Here is a 25,028-nt window from a genome sequence, read left to right as displayed (position 1 = left end):
GCAGCTCATGCAGCTCAATATCAAAGAAACAAACAACCCAATCCAAAAATGGGCAGAAGGCTTAAATAGACATTTCTCCAAAGAAGATGTACAGATTGCTAACAAACACATTAAAGGATGCTCAGCATCACTAATCATTAGAGAAATGCAAATCAAAACTACAGTGAGGTATCACTTCACTTCAGTTAGAATGGCCATCAACACAAAATCTACAAACAATAAATGCTGGAGAGGGTGTGGAGAAAAGGGAACCCTCTTGCACTGTTGGTGGGAATGTAAATTGATACAGCCACTATGGAGAACAGCATGGAGGTTCCTTAAAAAATTAAAACTAGAACTACCATATGACCCAGCAATCCCACTACTGGGCATATGCCCTGAGAAAACCATAATTCAAAAAGAGTCATGTACCACAATGTTCATTGCAGCTCTATTTACGATAGCCAGGACATGGAAGCAACCTAAGTGTCCATCAACAGATGAATGGATAAAGAAGATGTGCACATATATACAATGGAATATTGCTCAGCCATAAAAAGAAACAAAATTGAGTTATTTGTAGTGAGGTGGACCTAGAGTCTGTCATACAGAGTGAAGTAAGTCAGAAAGAGAAAAATGAATACCGTATGCTAACACATGTATATGGAATCTAAAAAAAAAAAAAAAAGGTTCTGAAGAACCTAGGGGCAGGACAGGAACAAACACGCAGACGTAGAGAATGGACTTGAGGATACAGGGAGGGGGAAGGGTAAGCTGGGACGAAGTGAGAGAGTGGCATTGACGTATATACACTACCAAATGTAAGATAGATAGCTAGTGGGAAGCAGCTGCATAGCATAGGGAGATCAGCTTAGTGCTTTGTGACGTCCTAGAGGGGTGGGATAAGGAGGGAGGTAGGGAGACGCAAGAGGGAGGAGATATGGGGATATATGTATATATATAGCTGATTCACTTTGTTATAAAGCAGAAACTAATACACCATTGTAAAGCAGTAATACTTCAATAAAGATGTTAAAAAAAAAAGGTGGTGTGTCTAGGCATCTAGTACAGTTTGAACACATATTAACTGAATGCATTGATGCATGAATTGATGAAAAAGTGACTGAAAATTGAACAAATGAATGTGTGAATGGTACAGATTTCAGGGTATACATGGAAAAATATATCCTAAATTTATACAAACAATTTGGAGTCTACTGAGGAAAAGAATGGTAGAATTCTTAAAAGCCAAGGCTCTTGATACTTAAATTATCCTTTAATGTCTACATGGCAAAAAAGTAGGGGGTCCAGCAAGAATAGCCAGAAATGGGCTCTTTTAGTTCCACAGGACTCTGTTGAGTCCTGTGTGTTTAGGAATTTAAGATCAGCATGAAGTTATGGTGACAACCTGTGCACACAATGTCGCCCTTTCCTTCTATCCAAGGAGGGATCATGACCTCATTCTCAGGGAAGTGGACTCTCCTCCAAAGCATTTGAGGACCACTTCTTTCACAGATTAAATGAAATGCAAAATGGGTCCAGGACAAAACAAGTCTTACTAAGAGAGCATGCATGAGTTCTGGGGGGAAAAGTCATTGCTAAGTTATATATGTATTTTTTTTTCTGAACCTTTGAAAAGATCAACTCTGGTTTCAGTTTAATTTTTTTTTTTTTTCCAAAAGAAACCTACATGGCCACTGCTCCAAATTTGTTCCAGATGGATTTAGTCACAGAATGATTGATTATCCACTCAGTTGTGAGCTATGTGGTTAAGCTCAGAAATCTACAACAAACTGATCTGGAGCTGTGTTTCACGGTAAGTGGCAGAAAGGATAATCCTTAAACTGTCATTTTAGAGTCAGTGATGAGGAAAGAGGAATTTAGTGAGGCTACTTATGTCAAGAGAATGTATTAGTAAATGGATGGCTGAATATGAGGGAATCTCATGAGCATAATGCTTTTTTTTTTTCTCCTCTGTACATCATGGTAAAGGGAACCAGATCTGACCAGGAGCCCCCCGAGGGCTGCCCCGGCTCTCACTGCCTGCTTCATGAAATTAGCCCAGCCTCCGGGGGATGCTCCAGGCCCGAGGTCAGAGGCTGGCTTCTACCTGGCTGCTGAGGCACCCATTTATCCTACTACCCAGTCAACAGGCCCACAGAGGTTTTTATTATTGGCATCAGAGACACCTGAGAAAATCTGGAAGCTAGTTCTGGGGGAGAGTGAACCTAGGAGAAAATGTACTGCTCTCTATACAGAGCTGTATTATGTACTTTAAAAAGCAATTTAAGAACATTTGGTCCGTTCCCATTTTCTTTAAGGAAAAAAAAAAAAACCCTTCGCTTTGGATTTTGGTTATTCCTTTTAACAGCTGCATTAGCCTTTTCTCTATTCTTTCCCTCTGGTTAAGTCACAATCGGGCCATCAGAATATTCTTTTGGGGAGATTGGATGTGGCTGGTGGAGCTCCCTACGTGTCACCATCTGTTTTTATTAGTTGTTCAATTTCTTGGTTTCCACCCTCACGGTGATTTTCTACTTTTGCTCATATATCCTTTCTCTTTTCCCTTTCCCTTAGAGTGCTATTCTACTTCATTACTGCCTCCTTGTTGAAAAACAAATCACTATTCTGCCCCTTATCATGATAACTGCTCCTCAGAACCGAAGAAAATTCATGTTGGATTTTATGGCCTCTGAATTTTTAGGTCCTACACAACTTATTTATTGTAACCTTAGGTTACATTTAGCACATCTCCCAGTAGAATTTTGAGGCAAAAGATGTAAACATTTTTAAACACAAAAATGATGACTAGGAAGCAGGCTTTTGAATAGGCTGTAGGAAGAAAAATGTGACTGAAACAACAGAGATTTCTATGAGAGAGATGGAGAACATTTTCCATGATTCCCTAACAAACACACAAATATTACAGATGTCTAGGACAAAAGTTCACGTTGAGGCAAGAACAGTGTTTATTAAATTTCTTTTATATAACAGGCATGTGGATACATGCTAATCTGCAAAAATAAAGGGAGTTTTTGTGTTTGCTCATAAAGTTTTTGTTTCATGGATATTGTTTATTTGTAGAGTGGAGTAAAGCAGGATTTTAACTAAAAAGTCTGAAAATCAGAGGATATATTCATAATTATTTATGAGTGGTTTTGGAGAGGATTGATAGCATTTTAGAAGTTCCATATCCATGAAGAAGAGAAGGGTACATTCATTCAAAAGGAGCTGTTAGAAGCTGTGAGGTTCTTCTTTTGAACAGTACTTTGCCTGTTTCAACCACACCCATCAGGATGCGTATCTGAATGAGTGGGTCATCCAGGCTCCTGCACCGCTGGGGAGGTGGGTGCATTTTGCTTTTTAACTCATATTTTGCTTTTTGAAACCATTTAAAATTCTAGATTTAACTCTAAAGTTTTGGATGGGATCATTTCAGGGGGAATTTAATTACAGATTGTGGTAGGCAGCTTCTGACATGGCTCCCAATGATCCCAGACTCCTGGCATTCACACCCTTGACTGTGGGCTGGATTTAGTAGCTTGTTTCTAATGAACAAAATATGGCAAAAGTGATGGACTGTCACTTCAGTGATTGAGTTACAAAAGACTGTGACTTCAGTCTTATTAGCACTCACTTTCTTGGTGGCACTTTCTCCTGCCCTTTCCCTTGCTGACTCTGACGAAGAAGGCTGCTGTGCTGTGAGGTGCTCTAGGGAGAGGTATATGTGGCTAGGAGCCATGGAGGAAGAACTCATGAGAAATGCAGGCAGGAAGTGAATCCTGCCAACAACCACTAGTTGAGTGATCTCGGAAGGGGATTCTTCCCAGTCAAGCCTTGAGACAACTGCAGATTGTGAAAGACCCAAAGCCTGAGGACCCAACTAAGCCGTACTTTGATTCAGACCCAGAGAAGCTGTGAAATAATAAATGTTTGTTGTTTTAGGCTGCTACGTTTTAGGACAATTTGTCACGTGGCAACAGATAACTCATAGGCTTCCTTATGCTTTTTGTGTAACGGATAATAATGCATGAGCTCAGGAAAGACTGATTGCTTTGGTTGTAAGCCTGGTTTGAATCTGAGTTTGAAGAACATCCTGAAATATGAAATGAACAAACCTGTAGACTTTAAACAGGCTGTTCTTTGCTGAAAGGTATTCATGTCCCCCAATGAAGGCAGAAAATCTTAATTCAAAATTGAGAAAATAATAAAGAACCTGTAATATTTAATGTCACTTTTATGCTTTAAGTGAGTTTATAGTAATACATGCAAAAAGTATATTTACTCTGCACCAAAAAACAAAACAAAACAAAAAAACAACTCCTTTCCAAGCTAGGATTGAAATAAGAGTCCTTGGCTGTGGCATAAACCATGATAATTACCCATGTCCCTGCTTCGGGGGAAGACTGCAGTGATCTAGTTTTTAAAGCTTCAGTGATTTGGTCCAGACTTTTAGCAAACAACCAGTACTAGGTGTGAAATGTTTTGTCAGTAAAGCTTCAAGTCATTAGAACTGTCTGGTTTTTTGTTTCTGAGTCATTAATGCTATTATAATCACAGAATACACCTGCATTCTTCTCAGGGCAGATTTTAACTTGCTCTGGTATGTTTTCCTGATAAAAATGCCATTTGAAAGTCAAAGAAGAGTTCCTATCAATAGAAATAGTTTAAATGCCACGCACGTATCAGTCAAGAACCATATAGCGACCACACTTCCAAGGCTTGTAGCCTAGACAAAGTGCACTCTCTCTACCTCTCTTTTTCTCTTTCTCATTCTTTTAAAATTATTTTGAATGAGAGCTGGAAGGGACAGCTCTTAATTTTGACAGCTGAGAAAGCTGAGGCCCAGAGAGGTTAACTGGTATAATACAGTCAGAGTCACTTAGGGGAAGATTCAGATGGGAACCTTTTTCTCTTGCTGAGTTTCATGGAGTTTCTGCCACTTTTTGCTGCCAAAGACTACTTTCTGGATCCCCCTGAGCATTCAAGCATAAAAACATTCCACTACAGGAGAAAATTCTATTAATTAATAAGGGAAATATCTGTGCATTACAGCTGTAACTGTTACAATGGAATTTATATTGGAGAAACTGAGTATCTAATCAGAGGAGAAGAATATCTTTTTGAAAAAAAAAAAAAACAAACCCACCACATGCAGATCTAATTCTATCCAAAGTATACCACACTCTGCTAACTGCAGAAAATAGAGAATGAAGAATCACTAGACATATCAGCTTCTTGGTGGGCAGCACAAATTGTCAGCTACTGGAAGATAGGCTCTGAATATACCAACAAAATCTGGGAGCTTGTTAGAAATGTGAATCTTGGGTCTCACCCAACACCTACTGAATCAGAATCTTCATTTTAATAGGATCCCCAAGGAATTCACATGTTCAGTAAAGTTTGAGAATCATTGGTCTATCACACATAGCATATAGAAGATTCTCAAAAACATATTAGAGAATGGAATCCCAAATTTAAAGAATCCCTCAGACAATTTTATAAAAACAGAAAAACTGATTTATTCAGGTGTCACCTTTTCTTTTTTTCTTCATCAGTCCTTTGAGGAAAATATGTACTTATACACATATACACAGGTAGAAAATGGTCACTGTAATACTATTTTATAAGATACTTCAGCAGAACCTATTTTTGATTAGAATAGTCATATGCTTGCTCATGTCCTCTACTCTCCTATCTTGCTCTCTTTTTCTCTCTCTTCCAGTTCCAGTCTACATCTCTTTTTCTGCCTCTCATTCCTCTTACAACTGCTCTTGTCTCCCAGAGTAAGAGGCGGTCCCTGGAAGAGAAGGATATAGCTCAACTGTTTGCTCTATTTTGCTTTTTTTCTCCACAAATGTATGGATACATTCCTGGCCTCTACCCTCACAGGTGTTCACTGCATTTTTGCTTTTTCCTCAGATGATTGATTTTCATACTGAGTGGTGTGTGGTGATGGTAGGTGGTGTTGGGGGGAAAGTATCACTGTTACTTGAGTCACTCAGCAGAAGAGCCAGGGAAATTCTCATAACTGGTTTCACTGTTTCATCTTAATAATATGTGGTATATATATATATAGTTACCCCCCTTATCTTTGGTTTTGCTTTCCGAAGTTTCAGTTACCCACACGGTCAGCCATGGTCTAAAAATATTATATGAAAAATTCCAGAAATAATTCATATGTTTTAGATTGCCTGCTATTCTGAATAGTGTGGTGAAATACCTTGCCATCCCACTCCGTCCTGCCCATGACATGAATCATCCCTTTGTCTGGCGTATCCTGCCCATCAACTGATTAGTAGCATCTTGCTTATCAGATCCACTGTTTTGGGTATCGCAGTGCTTGTGTTCAAGTAACCCTTATTTCATTTAATACTGGCCTCAAAGCTCAAGAGTAGTGATGCTGGCAATTAGGGTATGCTACAGAGAAACCATAAAGTGCTTCCTTTAAGTGAAAAGGTGGAAGTTCTCAACTTAATAAGGAAAGAAAAAAATTTTGTATGCTTAGGTTGCTAAGATCTACAGTAAGAATGAATCTTCTAAACGTGAAATTGTGAAAAAAGGAAAAAGAAATTCATGCTAGTTTTGCTGCCAAACTCAAACTGTAAAAGTTATGGCCAGTGCATGATAAGTGCTTAGTTAAGATGGAAAAGGCATTAAATTTGTACAATAAGATATTTTGAGAGAGAGAGAGACCACATTCATACAACTTTTATTACAGTATATTGTTATAATTGTTCTAGTTCATTATTAGATACTGTTGTTAATCTCTCACTGTGCCTAATTTATAAATTAAACTTTATCATAGGTATGTATGTATGGGAAAAAAATAGTATATATAGAGTTTGGTACTATCCATGGTTTCAGGCATCCACTGGGGGTCTTGGAACATATCTCTCAAGGATAAGTGGGGACACTGTATTTAAAATCGATCAATGGACAAGCAATACTTATGTCATGAATTTTCAGCTACAGTAGTTACCCAGTTATGATCTCTGTAGTTAAGAGGTTCACCTAACTGTAGCAGAGAAGAGAAAGTATTTCTTCTCCTTTAAGGGAAAGTGGTATTTTCTTTTTTGCTGAGTAATAGAGTTGACATAACACTGATGTGTCATCTATTAGAATAATTTTAAGATGTAGCTCTCCAAATCAACTACAGAGGCTTGGTCTTACTTTGAATCTGCACCTGATTCTTCTTTTCCTAATTTGAGATTTATACTGAGGAATAGGCAGTCCAGTTGCTTGCAGTTACTTTTACCCCCTTGTTAGGACCTCTACTTGATTTTTTAAGCTCTTGAGAAAATTCAAAACATCATTCATATTTAATCAAATAATTCATGCAATCTTCCTTATTGATGTTGTCCTTATTCTCTCTTGTCATTATAAACTGTTGCCTTTAATACAAGACCAGAAACTGTGTATTTTACCAAGAAAAATACATATATTTTGTTATGGATTCATAATGCTTTTGGGAATGTGTAATTGTGCCTACTCCTTACTTTGATATTATAACCAGCTTTTCTAATAATTCTTTAAAACTCTGTTAGAACCCTAATACTCTTTGTGGCCAGGTTTTTACAATGACAACTAAATAGCCCAAGCTCTTTTTCTAATACAGTGATATTCTATTTGGGGTATTAACCATCAGTGATAGCTTGGTTTATTGGAAACTATTGCTCTGGCATGCTTAAACAATCCATTTTTCTGCTTAAATTGAAAAATCAGAGAAGATTTTTTAGTTTACTTACAGTTGGACTCTAATTTACATTGGCTCTGCTATTAAACATTTTTTTAAATGAACTAGTCACCAAATAATCTTTCCTGTTTTTCCAGAACTATCATTAGCTGTATAAATTGTACCACAATTAAATTTCCTTCTTTTATTTAGCTTCTTTTTATCATTAGGTTTCCCCGCCCCCCACCAATTACTAAAGAAGGGAGGTCTTGGAATTGAAGTTTAGAACAAAGCCCAGCATCTTTACCAGCTTGTGTGGGAGGACATTTTTCTCTGGCTACCTTCCTCCCTGGATTAGGGTTCTTCTGATGCGCCAAGTCGTGAACTAGTTTTACAAAAAGGGCCCACAGCTTTTACTGGGAAGTTTAATTAATCATGAATAACTGGAATTTTCTGCCTTGTTTGTTGAGTGACGTTTTATTCTTGGCTACATCCTAACTATATAATTTGCCGAAGTCTGAGGAATAAAAGAGCATGGGGATTCAATGTCAGTCCCAGATAAGTTATTTTCTAATCCACTCTATGATGGTCTATCTAAAAAGTTTATTTTGTTAAAAATTCAGTTGCCCAAGAACGCAAAGGTAGGTCAGGATGGAATCCAGGTAAATCTCTAAGAAAGATTAGTCAAGACATGGTCAGGATGTTGCTGAAGTGTAAGACAACAGAGTCTTAGAGGTTACACCTTAACACTTTTATTTCTTTGTTGACTCTTTCTATATTCCATCCAATAATGTCTTTATTGATTAAATCATGTAGTAGCTGTCCAAGGTGCCCTTTCCCTTGTGATAGGGAAACACATGAATTTAGAAAGCAGTTCCCAGTGTTGATTTTACAGGAATAATGAGAGGGGGAACTGTGTTCCAAATCATTTTAGAAGCATTATCCACTTTGATCAGTTTAATTTTTGTACATGTTACTTTCCTACCAAAAAATGGTGCATTGTTACATGTTTGTGCACATGCATGTATATGGGCATGAACTTGAGTGGGTATGTGTATGTGTGCATATATGTGAGTGTAAATAGCTGGAATAAACTAAATCTAGGCAAGAAAGGGGGTATTTAGGCTGTGTGGGCAGGTTTCTAAGGTGTCTTTTAACAACTTCTTTTGGAATGTCCTTTCCTTTTTTAGACGAGATATCTTCTGATATCACAAACTGCTCAGGACAGAACATGGATAAGGAGAGAAAACCATCTTACATAACAGTATCTCTTTAGGCCTCAAATGATGAAAAGCAGTGATTAGGAAAAAAGCTTACTGGTGGGTTTCGAATGATGCCAAATACCTAAATCACTCATATATTTTAGGAGAATGATTAAAGTTGAACTAATTCTCTGAGAAGCTTCCTCAAATAAACAACAAATTCGAAGGATTCAACAACAGACTCTGAAAAACAGACTTACACTGCTCTTCATAATTTTGGTATATTTAAAAATATTGAGATACTTAAGTTTTTTAGTGAATAGTGAAAAAGTCAGCAACAATTTAATGGCATACTCATTTTGTGAATGTATGTATGAGAGGAGGGCTTTGCTGCAAAATAGTGAGATCTAACTAATCACTACTGAACAAAAATTCTTCCCTAATCCAGGTTGTGATAGACCTGGTCTCCAGGGTGGACACTGAATGGGAACCTCTGAGTTGTTTCCTGTTTTTGATTGTGTTCCACATTTCCACTCAAGGGAGTAGGATTAGATTCTCTGCAGCACACACAGCTGTTTAGAGTGCAAAACTTATTTCACTACAGTCTCTGGAGCTTTTTGAGGTTTAACTATATGCACAAAGGCAGTTGCAATTTCCATCATGATTCTCCCTTTAGCTGGGCACACATAAAGCAATACACACAGCTTTTATGGTTGTCTCTAGTTCCATTTTCTACTTCACACTCATATTTCACATACAGTTAAGTACGTAATACAAGCTAGCTATTAGCTCCCAAAGGGCCCTCAGTAATCTGTGTTCTTTCCTGGGCCCCTCGGATCCATGGATTTCTTTCTCACTTCTCTAGAAATTCAGTTCTTCCTACCTTGGGACCAGATCAGAACTGTGCTTCTTTAAGTCACCTACAACCAACTAAGTGACTTTCCTGGATTCTACCCTTTAGCATTTTAACAGAATAAATTTAAAAAGAATAGTTTCATTCCTAGCCACAGCAATCAGTCAAGAAAAAGAAATAAAAGATATCCAAATTGGAAGGGAAAAGGTAAAACCGTCACTATTTGCAGATGACATGATACTCTATATAGAGAACCCTGAAGACGCCACACAAAAACTTTTAGAACTAATAAATGAATTCAGCAAGGTAACAGGATACAAGATTAATATACATAAATCTGTTGCATTTCTTTACAATAACAATGAAATATCAGAAAGAGAAAGTAAAAAAAACTCCAGTTTAAAATCACATAAAAAAATACTTAGGAATAAACTTAACCAAGGAGGTGAAAGACCTATATGCTGAAAACTATATAAAACACTGATAAAGGAAATTGATGATGATTCAAAGAAATGGAAAGATAGCCCATGCTCCTGGATTGGAAGAATTAATATTGTTAAAGTGGCCATACTACCCAAAGCAATCTACAGATTTAATGTGATCCCTATCAAAATACTCATGACACTTTTCACAGAACTAGAATAAATAACCCTCAAATGTATATGGAACCACAAAAGATCCAGAATTGCCAAAGCAATTCTGAGGAAAAAGAACAAAGCTGGAAGCATAACCCTCCCAGACTTCAGGCAATACTACAAAGCTACAGTAATCAAAACAGCATGGTATTAGCACAAAAACAGACATATGGATCAATGGAACAGAATAGAGAGCCCAGAAATAAATGCACACACCTACAGTCAATTAATCTATGACAAAGGAGGCAAGAATATACAATGGAGAAAAAGACAGTCTTTTCGACAAGTGGTGTTGGGAAAACCGGACAGCTACATGTAAATCAGTGAAATTAGAACACTCCCTTACACTATATACAAAAATAAACTCAAAATGGTTTAAAAACCTAAATATAAGACATGACACCATAAAACTCTTAGAAGAGAACATAGGCAAAACATTCTCTGACATAAATCGTAGCAATATTGTCTTAGATTACTCTCCCAAGGCAATAGAAATAAAAGCAAAAATAAACAAATGGGGACAAATCAAACTTAAAACCTTTTGCACAGCAAAGGAAACCATCAACAAAATAAAAAGACAAGGTACAGGATGGGAGAAAATATTTGCAAATGATGTGACAGGCAAGGGGTTAGTATCCAAAATATATAAACAACTCATTCAGCTCCATATAAAAAAAACAAACAACCCAATAAAAAATGGGCGGAAGACCTAAACAGACATTTCTCCAAAGAAGACATACAGATGGCCAACAGGCACATGAAAAGATGCTCAACATCACTAATTATTAGAGAAATGCAAATCAGAATCACAATGAGGTATCACCTCATGCCGGTCAGAATGGCTATCAAAAAGTCTACAAATAAAAAAGTGCTGGAGACGGTGTGGAGAAAAGGGAACCCTCCTACACTGTTGGTGGGAATGTAACCTGGTGCAGCCACTATGGAAAACAGTATAGAGGTTCCTTAAAAAACTAAAAATAGAGCTATCACATGATCCAGCAATCCCACTCCTGAGCATATATCCAGAAAAGACAAAAACTAATTCAAAAAGATACATTCACCCTAATGTTCATAGCAGCACTATTTACAATAGCCAAGACATGGAAACAATCCAAGTGCACATCAACAGGTGATTGACTTAAGAAGATGTGGTATATATATAATGGAATATTATTCAGTCATAAAAAAGAATGAAATATGCCATTTGCAGCAACATGGGTGGACCTAGAGAATATGATACTAAGTGAAATAAGTCAGACAGAGAAAGACAAATACTATATGATATCACTTACACGTGGAATCTAAAAAATAATACAACTGAATCTATATACAAAACAGAAACAGACTCACAGACATAGAAAATAAACTTACAGTTACCTAAGGAGAAATGGAGGTAGAGAAGGGATAAATTCAGAGTATGGGACTAACAGATACGAACTACTATATATAAAATAGATAAGCAAAAAGGATTTACTGCACAGCACAGGGAACTATATTCAATAACTTGTAATAACTTATAATGGAAAATAATCTGGAAAAAAATATATAACTGAATCACTTTGCTGTACTCTTGAAAATAACACAATATTATAAGTCAATTTTACTTCAATTAAAACAACTACATAACAACAACTACGAAAAAGATAGTTTCTGGCTTGCAGTCAAGGGAAGGAACCAAGATGGATTGCTCTGATCCCTTCTTCCTTTCTTGCTCTTATTTTATAGAGCTTCACCCAGTGTCTTGATTTTCTTCACAGTATTAGAGAGCTTACATAAATATTTTCCAGCCTTGTGATTATTTCACTTCAAATATCATAAATATTAACATTTCCCCAACCCAACTGTATTTTCATTATTCACCATTAGATTTCTGAGGAAGGATATATTTGATATAGAGATGCACTCACTGGTTAAATGTCTGTCAGAAAGTTAAAAGAATTCTAGTATTTCTAATTACTAGTCTTGCTTTAGGAATAACAGCAACTTATTTATTCACCAATGTTTGTTAAAAACCTAACAATCCACAATATAAAGAATAAACTTCATAGTTCCTTCTTTCAAGTGGCTTAAGCTTAAGACGGGAACTAGATATTTAAGACCTCCATTATTGTTTTTTATCTACTTTTTTTCACATCTTTTTTGGAGTGTAATTGCTTTACAATGTTGTGTACATTTCTGCTGTACAACAAGTTGAATCAGCTATATGTATACATATATCCCCAAATCCCCGCCCTCTTGAGCCTCCCTCCTACCCTCCATTATTAATAAGAAGTTTGATACATATAGAGTTGGGAAATACACCTTATACACATATGGTACATAATTGCTCATTTTCAAGGATGGTTTTAGAAGTCAAGTAAACTTTAAGCCTGAATTCTCTGATGATTAAAAACCATTCATTTATTCAAACACACACACACAAACACGAAACATTTGCTTTGTGCCTTTTCAATAATAAGTAAAACAGGACACAGTTTGGGAAGATACTGAGACAGGGCTGGAGGAACACATTAGTATTTTGTTGGGGAGAGTTACTGAGGATGGAACTAGTCATAGATGTTTGCTCTGCAGTGCTTCAGCATCACATGTACTATCAAATTTTGTTTTCCTCCACGTACCCCTACCCCTTTACCTCATTAGCATTCCTATCAGCAGCACCCTGCTTCTGGGGGACTCTCCTGGGAAACCACTCTTGGGTAGAAGGAACATGGACACAAAGCTGCTTTTCGCTTGTTCTGCTTGGCTATAAGATGGTTACTTCCCTCGCTATTCGGATCTTAATTGCCTGATCACACCTCTCAACTTCCCCTCATCATTCTCTTCTAAATGTTCCATTCCAGGGAGGAACCAGGCTTTTGTTCTTGACCACATTTCTGGGGACATGTTCTTTTTTCTGTCTAAATGTGGATTTTAACAAATTGTAAGCATACCTGTATCACATATTGGTTTTGCTACTACTTTTGGCAATTCATTATGTACTTCCTGTGATGTCCCATGTGTTAACTTTCCTGAGCTATATATTTTGCTTCTTTTATTGTTATTTTATAATTCATGGATTAATGATGGTCAGTTCCCTGAGGACAATGGCCACTCCTTCCTTCTACTTTTATTCTATCAAAGTGCCTTACAACAGAAAGTGGTTCTTAAAATTTGATTGGATTTTATTGAACATTAACTGAATGGTTTTGCATTCTGTTTGATCAGTTTCGCTTGTGATATTGCCTGGTTACCCTTGACTAGTATGGATGTACAATTATTTCAAAGGTAGTTCAAGTTAGTTGAGTTGAGTTAGCCGAATATCTCAAGTTTTTAAGTCATTTTGTACACATTTACATAAAATTGATTCACTCTCTGTCCCTCCTTTTAATTTGTGGTTATTTGAAATTGACAGCAATAAGCTGTTCATGCTGCTGCCAGTATCCTGGCACTCAGCCTTCCTTTCATGTCATTCCTTCACTTCATCTTTATTAAATGTTTACAAATCATTTAGGTTCAAGCTACAAGCCTGCAATTGTGGCTAAATGCTTGCAATGACAGCTGTTTTCTTCTGCCAATATTTGAATGCAGTTTTCTTGATCAGTTTTATTTTTGAGTGTGCAATTTGCAGTTACCTCCTGGAAAAAGAAGCATGGTAATGAATTTCAGATGTGGCATGAATTACTTATTTGTACCTTCGTACAAAATCAAACACATTTGGGGCAAATTTTGTTTACTCTTTGGTTTCAAAGAATAAAATTGTGCCAATAATTCAACAAGTGCAAAGGCAATCCTTATAAATGGGGCAATTTGTTGATTTCAGAGACTATAGTTTGAAATTTTCTGCTGGAGAAAGAAATAATGAGCCAGTACCAGTGCACATTCCTGAAGTTACCCAGGCTTGCAATTCTAGTCTAATCTGCTTCTTTTTGCTTCTATGGGGAGAGGAAAGTTCATTCTACAGATTGTGTTAACTAGTTTTAACAAGAATCTTCTTGTCTTTGATGAGAAGTAAATCTTTGATAAAGTTTAAATTGAATAGAAGATACTTATGTGAATACTCTTCTAATATTTGATGATATTCACAGAATCTAAAGGAGATGTCAGCTATGCATCTGATATTGAAAGGATCTCCTATCACTTTGGTAACCAAAACACACTTTAAGGCCAAAATCAGAGTCAACCTCCTCCTCTTTCACAACTCTACATGAACTGAACCTCCGAACAACAATGTTTGTGCCTTGAGTATAAGGGGGATGCCTATAGAAGGTAGGGGTATCACAGCACCAATCCTTACCATAGCCAAAACATAACTGCAAGTTTCACTTACTGACAATTTAAGGGCAATTATAGTATTTCACACTTGCAGGTTTTATAGACAGGTGCAAGATCTCTTGTTTTTTGGTTAAAATGTCCCCTTTTCCTCTAGATTGCACATATATGTCCTTGGTTTGGGGATATAGTCCTAACCAGGACTCATGGCCAATAATATTTAGGGATCAGAGCACTGGTGATGACAACAAGAAAGGTGAGAGAAATGAAATAGAAATATTATTCTGTCCTATAAGTAGAATGTATATTTTAGATGTTTTCTCTTCATTACTTCCCATATCCCACGTAAAGTATTCTGACCTTGCCCTCTCGTTTTTATAACTGAATGCAGCTTCCTGAAGTTAAGATTAAGTTAGGCCATTGGTTCTCACACTTCAGCAGGGATCAAAATCATAGAATTGTTAAAACACAGATTGCTGAGTCCCATCCCCAGAGTTTCCAATTCAGTAGGTCTGATGGGGCCCAAGATTTTGCATTTCTAATAAGTTACAGGATATTGCTAATGTTTCTGATCTGGGGACCACACTTTGAAAATCATTGAGTTAAACAGTTATACAACTTAGTCTTCTGTTGCAGAAGAGTGATCATATTGACCTCTTCCATCCTTCCACCTCAAATAACTGTCACTCCATTTTTATGAAGGAATTTTAAGGAATTTTCTGACTATGCATGAATCAGATAGATATACATATTATCTATAAAATGTATATTAAAAATGAGTCTTAAATTAACTGAAATTTTATGACTACAGTGTTTGGAAAAGTAAATTATGAAACAATGCTAGATTTTTCAGGAGGAAATCAATGCAATTACACTGCATCAGCTTATTTTAAAAGTAATTAAGTTTTCCCTATAAACTCAACTCCTATCCATTTATATGGCCTTAGAGAATTTTCAGATACTCAAAGGTAATTAGCAACTAAACACAATGAACTATTAGTAAGTTAATACCCATTTTACTTTGTGCTTGAAATATTTCTTTTCTGTTAATATCATAATTTACTCAACTATAGTCTTCCTTTTGCAAAATATCTATTTTCTGAGATCAAAGCTCTTCGCTGGGCTGTATAATTACATGTAACAAAAATTAGGCATTTCCTCACAAAACTAACAGGAGAAAACAGAGACCCTAATGACATTAGTGAGGATCAGCAAAAGGGTAGTGTTTGAAAGTTGTTTGGTAATGACAATGCCAAGTATGCTAAGCTACTTGATTACACTATAGTTTATAAATCCCCTTTTGGATATGTGATCATTTAAGTTTCAAATGAAAGAAGCAGAAGAGAGACATCTCTAGCAGCTGAGAATCTGTACATGTTAGTTCGTGTTTCTCTTTTTTAAAGTAGATGTATAGATAATAACATTTTTCCTTTTCAAAATAGTATTTTAGTTATCCTTGTTTATAAAGAAACGTGAGGAGGATAATAGATGGTCCCCAAGAGCTTAGAGCTTTTTAACCCTGAGTGTAATTTTTTCATTCCTTTAGGCTTTCCAAAAGGCAACAGTTTTTTCTTTTTAGCTTTTTAGTTGCTCCTGTGTCATAGGTAATAATAATACAAATCAAATAAAATCATTGAAAATACAATTGAAAATTGAAAAAAAATTTTTTGGCAAATAAAACTTTATAATTGAAGTATGGTATTTAATTTAGCTGAGTGGTAAAATTTTTCCCAGTGGAAATGAGGAAAGATGAGCTAACTATGGTATGACATGTATCTAAGTATGTAGGTGCTAATGTATAGGTATCCTACACATGCAATCTAGAACAATGTGGAAACTGACAAACTGGCGGGATCCTGACAACTGCAAAGAAAGGCTCTGTCCAGGTACATGAAGATCAATGAAATATGGTTTTTCAAAGTTCAAAACAAATTGAAAAAACAGTCTTACTGGACAAACAATGCCTTAACCTGAAAAAGTGGCTCTAACATTCGACTTTTTCACTGTTGGCTGTGATGTGCAGGACATTTGGTTATCGGGGGTTTGCTAGGGTGATCCACAATGCCATTTCCCGAGGACTGAAGCATTTCCAGCGATGTGGGACATTAAGTTTTCAAACCTTGGGTAGACAGGGATGGTTGGAAACTCTAGGGTATGCTTTCACATCTCTCAGTTATACCTTATATAACACAAGCCAGGTATTGCACTCTGGATTTGGCTCCACAATCAGCTTCATTAGACGTTTGTATCAAGTTCATTTTTTGATGGTATGGTTTCTTTAGCAAGTTAGTAATGATACTTGTAAACCCTGCATGAGGTTAGTAATGACTTAATTACCAGCTATGCAAAATATTCTACATTTAATTTTTTGGAAGTTCAATTAAGTGAACAAATTCCTTTGCATTGGGCAATTCATGCTTTCTCTTATTTGCCAGTTCCCAAATGATTTTTTTTTTTCCTACAAGAATGGGGCTCTTGGAAACTTATATATGATAAAAAAATTCTTTCTCAGCTTGAACTAGTGATTTCTAACTCCATATCCCTTGAAGAAGATAACATAGTGACTATGCACTAAAGATCCAACTTCCTTTTGGAGCAGATGAATATCTTTTGTCTTTGAGGTAGATAATATTTCATGGAGAAATGAATAATTTCTAAAACTTAATTTTTACACGACTCCAGGTATGTAACACTGAAATGATCTTCATGTAATGTGATAGCTGCCAAAGATGGGACCTGTCTTTGAAATTCTCAGTGTGAATGGCCTCCCCAGTATCACACTCAGTTGGCAAAAATTACCTGAGAAAAACTGCTTACTGTGAATTGATATTTGGATGTTATATTTTAAACCCCTTGGTTTTGCACAAAATTGAAAAACTCTGGACAAATAGATGAATAAAAGTTAAAGGATCATGTTTTCACTAAATGTTAAAACATGGGAAGCTGGTTAAAAATATATTTATAAAATAGAATACATTTATTTATTTATCTATTTATGGCTGTGTCGCACTGCATGTGGGATCTTAGTTTCCCGACCAGGGATTGAACCCACGCTCCCTGCATTGGGAGCTGAGAGTCTTAACCACTGGACCACCAGGGGAGTCCCTAAAATAGAATACATTTTAAAATATCTAATGGTATTTAAATTAGGTGGCAACTGTGATTGGTAATAGTGCATTCAAAGGCACGACTGACTTTAACACTGAAACACAGTTCAGATTTCAGCCATTACATTAAAAATGTCCTCAGCTTTAAGTTATGTAATGATAAGCTGTACCTGTTGAAAAATATATGTGGGAAAAAGAAATAATTTTAATACAAACACGACCCATCTACAGGCATTCATTTATTCTGATCCAGCAACCATGGTAAATGTGTTTGGATAACTGGTCATAAGTATGCAACATTTAAAAGGGAGTGGAGATCTTTATTAAAACAGAAGGCTCCTCAAACTCCACAATGATGTCAGTAATGTAGGTCCTTGGAGCACATTATTGTTTCAAGCGGAGGTCCCCACACTTTCACATGGTTATAAAATATTATTTTGTGCTGCTGGCCTGGAATGAGAATGTCATACATCTGCAGGCAATCAGAAGAAACTGGACTGCATGTTTGATTAGCTCAATAATAAACGGGCACAAGTGTGACTTGACTTATGTTAGTCAGATTCCCTAGACAGATTATCCTGTTGTTATCATATGAAATAACCCCCTTTTATCAACAATTAAGTCAGTCCACATTTATGGGCACTTTGCAAAATTGTGAGGTGGGAAGAAATCCAACTTAAGCCTTAAGTCATCCAAAAAACTTTTAACCCTACTTTTAATGATACAGACCCCCAATCCCAGATTTTTGAAATTAGTTGAATTATGCAAAACAGTTTGGGTTGGAAATGCCCTGTGTGCACACAATCAATGAATATGTGTTTAGCATCTACCATAAGCATTTAATAGTTTTAGCTTAAAATTAAAAGAAGTTCCCAAAGAAGTAAGGATTATAAATATTTTTAAAGTAACTTACTTTGTAAGATAGTCTAAATCTTTAAGAAAAATTAAATAGGATTTCATTTTTATTATTCACTTTTTATTACACAGTTTCTACTGTAACCAATGCATGTTGTAAATCCTGAATATGTTTTATTCTAGAAATTTTTCATTTGATTCTAGGCATTGTTCTTGCTTTCAACCACAACTGTCAATGGTGGACCATAAACTACTTTGACAGTTTCTGATAAACGATCCATTCATTTACCTGGGTTTTCTTCTCCTAAGTACCATTAAAACATACATCTGAAGGGTAAAAAATAATTCAGTATGTAAAAGTCAATACTTCAAAAATTTCAGTAAAACTTTTCAGTTTCAGGAAAAATACCACCAAACCTTCCAATATAATTATATATTTAAATAACACAATTAAAAGTTGGTATCTTAAATAAATTCAAGGTATTTTAAAACCAGTATTCACTCAAATACACACACCATATATATTTTATATAAATATACATTTATTTGTAAATATCTATTTATTTATATATATAAATAACCTCATGAGGTTATCTCTTTGACATAATCCTTAAATTAAATATCTGAATATCAAGCAGATGCTGAAGCATTCATCATCAATATTGGAATTCTGACTCATGACAGTAACACAAAACAGATGCTAATATGATAGGTTCTCTGAAAAGTGACACCATCACAGCATGGGGTAGCTCTTGATGTTGGATACTTAAAATTTGAACACAAAATATAAAATAATAAAAGTCGGAGCCTGATAGGTTTCCTTACTTCATTTATAAACCATTTAAAATCTACTATATTTTATACAGAAGATAAAACTCAACACTGGTGAATAAGGGGCAGCATTCTAGAGGACCAGCAGTTGCTTCTTTCACTTAATGCAGCAGCTAGGTGACCCCAGCTGAACCCTTCAGTGTTGAGGGAGGAAGGTGCTCTTCCTCATTCAGGCAGGTAGAAGGTAAGAACTCCTGGGCCCTTTCCATTGGCCAGGGGGTACCAGGCACTTATGGTGTCTTATGGGGTTTACCCAGTCAGCCCCTGGTAGTGAAAAAGTAGTCTGGAGCTTCTATTGCCATGCTAGGCAGATCTAAAAGGGTTTGCTAAGTAGGCAAAGAGGAAGAAAATCCCTTAGCACAGTCCAGTTAGTTAATATCCTACATGTCTTCAAAGCCCAAGGTTCTTATCACTTTGCTAGCATGAGTCTACAGCTGTTTATAGAATACACAGTGATGTGTACTCTTTGTGAAAATAAACAGAAAAACCCAGGCGGACGGCGCCATGGTGTAAGTGATATAAGCGAAATGTGCTCACACGAGAGCTTAAAAATAGATATAAATGTGAGTGGGGGAGACTCCCTCAAAGGTAATGAGAAGCAGAAGTCCCATTTCTTTATTCCTCTGTGAGGAAAACAAGTCAGTGGCAAGTTCAATAAAAAGAAAGTTTGAGACCTTAAAGGGGGACATTTGTGGAGGAGCTTGACAGCACAATTTCAAATTCCAAATGAATAATTTGCTCCTTTTGACAGCTGTGACTCTGGCCCCATCTGTCTGGGTTTGAACGCTGACTCTGTACTCACCACCTGTGTGACCCCTAGTTCTCAAACTTGGCTGCACACTGGGACCACATGGGGAGCTTTAAAAAAATACTGATTCTTGGAACCCACCCCCTAGAGACTGTTATTTAATTGGGCTGGGGTGTGGCTTGGACATGGAGAAGTTTTAAAGGCTCCCAAGTGACCCTAAATATGTGCAGCTAAGGTTGAGAACCACTGATGACCTCTCTGAGACACAGTTCCTCATTTGCAAAATGATGATGGTACTGGCAGCAACTACCTTTTAGGACTATTGTGATGATTGAATATGATAATGCAGGCAAAGCACTTAGCACAAAGTCTGGCGAGTGGGAAGCTCTCAGTAAATATGAGCTGTTGTCATCCTCACCACAGGTGCACCTGGGCAAGAACTTTCTCATTAGCACAGAAAGTCATGCTTACCTTGGCACACGTTATGCTCACTCTGCTCATAGCCTGTTGCACACTGGATCCGGTGAGAAGGGTTGGAGGGAATGCGCTGAGGGTCAGCTGGGTTCCGCCGGATGACAAAGTTATTTCGGCCAGTCTGCACTTCAGCAGCAGCACTGGCGACAAAACCACCCCCAGGCACCGCTCCACTGGCTGCCATGCCACTGGCTGCTACACCCCCAGTGCCTGTACCAGAGGTCACAGCTGCATTTGTAGCTGCACCCGCACCTTCAGCTGATGGTGTTTCTTGCTGCGGTTGTTCATTGTTGACAATAATCTGGGCTGTTTTAGGAAGGCAGAGGTATCCTCCGTAGTGGTTGACGCATTTCATTCCACCTTTGCAAGCGTCTGGGACAATGTCACATTCATCAATATCTGTGGTCAGTAATAAAATAAGTCAGGAATCTTCTTAGAGGGGAAACCCAACATGTAAATATATGCTTATGCCTTTTGGGTATAATACAGGCAGGACATGAAGGACATATGAGATGGATACAGAGAGCTATGTTCAGATGGGAAGTCTTTGAAAGTTGGCTCACCTTTGCACTGCTGTCTTATAGGATCCCACTCATATCCATCTGTGCATTGCTGTGAAGAAAACATCAAGATGGGGCCAGGAGACAGTTAATTGAGTATCCATTCTCTGAGAAGTCACTCTAAAAGCTTCATACTTATGGCAACAATCTTTGTGCTAGAGTCCTAGATAAATGATGAGATGGGTAGTTTACCATTCTGTAGCTTTTTAAAAAAGACACATCTGTGCACTGGACCGCTTCAGGGATCCCTTCTCAATCACCAGCTGTCTCAACTCTTTTGTTGTATTTGCGTTGGGTCCAGTTGCCCATAACCATCTTCTTGGAATTCCTTTCTCTCTGTCCCAATACTAATATTCTGCAATCTCTCTGACTGCTTTTTTGCTTTATTTGCCCCTTCTTCCACACTGTAAATTTTACCAAAAAAAAAAAAAAAAAAAAAAAATTTCAGCTGAGTTCTTTTTTTCAGCCCTTGACAATTTCCTCTCTCTCTCCAAATCCTCTTAGAGCATTCCAGGCCTGGCTTTCCTTATCATTCCTATTCAGTCGAGTCCTGAGCCTCCTTCTCACACCATGGCCTGCCTCCTAGCTTTAGTTCCTACGGGTCCTCTCTAGTTCACTCACTGAAGGAACCATCTGTCAAGTACCTTCTCACACCAGGCACCATCCTAGTCCCTGGGAAAGCAAAGATGATTAATACCTTGTTCCTGTTCTCAAGCAGCTCACAGGCCTGAAGAGGAGACAGACAGGTAGATAAGTTGGAGCAAGATGTCAGGTGTCGTGACACAAGTCTGCCTGTGGAAGGAATGATGGACCCTACCCAGGGCTGTGGGTGGACATGACAGGGTGGAAGGGAAGGCTTTATGGGCAAAGTTACAAGTGAATTGGGCCTTACAGGACTTTTTTCCAGGGAGATATGGGGAGTCTAGGATGAGGGACCACGTAAGCAAAGGCGCAAAGTTGTTAAAGAAGGAAGGAGCTGCAAGTATTCCTGGGTGGGTGGAGCGAGAGGTTAGAGAGGTAGGCAGGGCCAAACCTGGGAAGCCTTTCTTTGGGATAGATGGAAACTGAATTCTACCTTAAAGGTCAGTGAATCTCAAGCTCCATTATGCTTAAGATTCATTCTGGTGCTTGTTAAAATGCAGATTCCTGGGCCCAACCAAAGGTTCTGATTCTGTAGGTTTGGTTGGGGGCCTGGAATCTGAATTCCTAACAGGCATTTCAGGTGATTCTGATACAAGTCATCTACGGGCTACTTCTTGAGAAACGCTGGTATAAGTGATGAGGCCTCTGAAGAAATTTTAAGCTCAAGAAAACATCTGATCAGATGCAGATTTGAGGAAGAGGCTTCAGGAAGGATTGAGCAAAAGTAAACAAATAAATAAACTTAAATTCTTTTGTAAGAGCCAAGTAAGTAAATAGTAAATTTACTTATATAGCTGAATGGAGACAGAGAGATGAGTTTAGGTATTTTACTGATTTCTGAGACTTAACAGGGTGAAAACTAAACTCACTTTATCTCCCAGACTAATTCTTTCTAGTTTCCCCAACACTGTCCAAGGCACTACCACCTTTCTTAGCACCCAGGATTACAACTTTAACATCAACTTTTCCAATTATTTTCCTTCAAGCTCTGCTGACTTTGTTTCCACTTCTATCTCTCCCACGTTGGTGTAAGCCTTCCTGGCCTCATGAGTAGGCAAGTCTCCTTAAGTGGTCTCCATATCTCTACATGCTGCACACAAGCCTCCATGACAATCTTTCTTTGCTCTCTTGGTTACGTTGCCCCTCCATCTAAGAGCTCACAGTGGCCTGTAGACCTCTCATCTCCCACTATTGCCATCTCTAGGTTCTCCCCACTACCTAGCTTGTTGTCACCTCCTGGACTTGACTAGGCTGTTTTCACTTCTAGCCTTTGATTATGCCACTTTTTCCGATTCAGTTGCCTCTTCAGCCTTTCTAGAATAATCCAAAATCATCACTTCCTTCAAGAACCAACACAGAGTTCTACCTCCTTCAATATGCCAGTATGAACATTAATTACCTCCTTGCTTTTGTATTTCTTTAGCAACATGTATAATCTGTATAATACTTTGTACTTTTCAAAAGTATTTTCCCAGGATAAATTCCCTAAGGTTAAGGTCTGAATTTTTTTAGTAAGCAAGTAAACTTAAATTCTTTTGATAGTGATGAGCATTGCTTAGGCACACGGCAGATACTTGATGAGTGAATAACTGAATGGACCTTATCTTTAACATGAAAGAATATGAGGCTGTCTTGTGGATATGAACCCATCCTTCTGAAAAGTATCTTTCAAGCCAGGCAAAATGACAGTGCACTTGAATAAATCTGTATGCTAAATAGAGAAGACTTGCAGTTTGTTTTAGGTCTTCAGTTCCAGTACATTCAATATGGATCTACTATTAAACAAGCCTAGAGTGAATTTAGTTTCACCACTTACTGGCTGTGTAGTCTTTAGCAAGTTAGATACCTCTCTGATCTTCAGTTCCACTATCAGCAGAAGGAAGAGGATGTCACTTACCTCATACTTTGCTGTGAGGATGAAAGGAGACAGTGTCTCCACAGTGGAATTACTAAAAATATAGCTACATTTTGTCCTTTAGCCATGAACTAATAGGCATAGACAATTCAAAAGAGAATAGCTCTAATCTTAGCACAAAAAGGGTGTCATATTTGGGAAACCTGTTACATGATGAACCCTAGTTAGTGGTCTTAAAACTACAGTGTTTAATCCACAGGGAACTTTCTCTGCTAAAGATGAGTAAGATTTAGGTGATTAGCAATGGGAAGGGGGTACAAGATAAGCAATTGTAAAAGCAATAAAATCTTTTATTAGATGAATATAAAAGTGGGTAGCTAATTTAATTTTAGCCCCCTAAGAAGGTAGTAAGTTTAGCCTGAATAACAAAACAATTTCATTTGAAGATAAACAACACATGTATTCATTTATCTTGCTTTATTTATCTTCAGCAGAGGAAGCAACTACATTTACCATTAAGTTAACAAAATATTTATATTAAACCCCATTTGATTTATATCTGATCTAAACAACAAGGAATATTTGCTAGATGAATACTAACATTCTAGGGATAATATCAAAAAAGTGAGATAATGTTTATTATCAGTAATTGACATTAGCTCACTTTTAAGAGTTTTATTTTCAAAAATTTTTCACATTCTTTTGAGTAAGATTACTTAATTTTAAATTGGGAGCAAGCAGAAAAATATGTTTTTCATATTCTGATCCAGGACAAATGTCATTTGCCTCACAACACTGATTAAAGACTAGAAAACACAAAACAGAGGTGCAAACAAACTCACCAGAAGTGAGGTAAGCACTGCCCTCTGTTCTCACCATATCCATTCCTGGCAGTGGGAGGGGTTAGATGATATATTCAATATTTTATTAAATGTTGGTTATATCCATAAAATTAACTAATGAATCAAAATTATTTGGAAATATCAGATATGCTAATTAGAAAATGCAAAACCAAATTTCATAAAATGCATTTTAAAACCATTTTACCAAATATCACATCCTGGTAACACGTAAAGTCTATCTGAATGGCATTTATATGAGTTATCAGTTATACTGTAAATGAATAATAGCCTTTATGAAGTCAAGGAAGTCCACTTACATGAGAACATAAGTCACATGCACAAATGAGGTGATGGGCTTTTGTGATATTTAACATTCCTATTTGACTTGTCTTACTCCTTGAGTTTTGGTTTCATCTGCATGTATATAGGAATTCAGGTTTTCCAATTACTTATACCCATTAATTTGTTTAATGTGTCAGAAACATGTAGCTTACTTTGGGTTTTGTTTTAAAGGGGTTTCCC

At 37.1% G+C, this 25,028-nt stretch overlaps 1 protein-coding gene and 1 long non-coding RNA gene across 5 annotated transcripts in view; one reads left to right on the top strand and one right to left on the bottom strand.

Moving 5' to 3' along the window:
- The window catches only part of EFEMP1 (EGF containing fibulin extracellular matrix protein 1), a 69,068-nt gene that overhangs the window by 41,738 nt on the left and 2,302 nt on the right, over positions 1-25,028 (bottom strand). For all 4 annotated transcript variants that reach the window (XM_057557875.1, XM_007189985.3, XM_057557874.1 and 1 more), the window contains 2 exons: positions 21,171-21,219; positions 20,605-21,006 (listed from right to left, as the gene is read on the bottom strand). In XM_057557875.1, the coding sequence (XP_057413858.1) occupies positions 20,605-21,006; positions 21,171-21,219 (451 nt within the window). The remainder of the gene's footprint in view (positions 1-20,604; positions 21,007-21,170; positions 21,220-25,028) is intronic.
- Positions 1,665-25,028, top strand: part of LOC130709353 (uncharacterized) — a 217,054-nt gene continuing 193,690 nt past the window's right edge. Inside the window, exon 1 of the long non-coding RNA XR_009009858.1 lies at positions 1,665-1,795. This is a non-coding gene — a long non-coding RNA (uncharacterized LOC130709353). The remainder of the gene's footprint in view (positions 1,796-25,028) is intronic.

Source organism: Balaenoptera acutorostrata, chromosome 12 (assembly GCF_949987535.1).
Source record: "Balaenoptera acutorostrata chromosome 12, mBalAcu1.1, whole genome shotgun sequence".
Classification (NCBI taxonomy): Eukaryota; Metazoa; Chordata; class Mammalia; order Artiodactyla; family Balaenopteridae; genus Balaenoptera; species Balaenoptera acutorostrata.
Note: the sequence above shows the minus strand (reverse complement) of the source record. Positions and strands in the feature narration are given on the sequence as shown.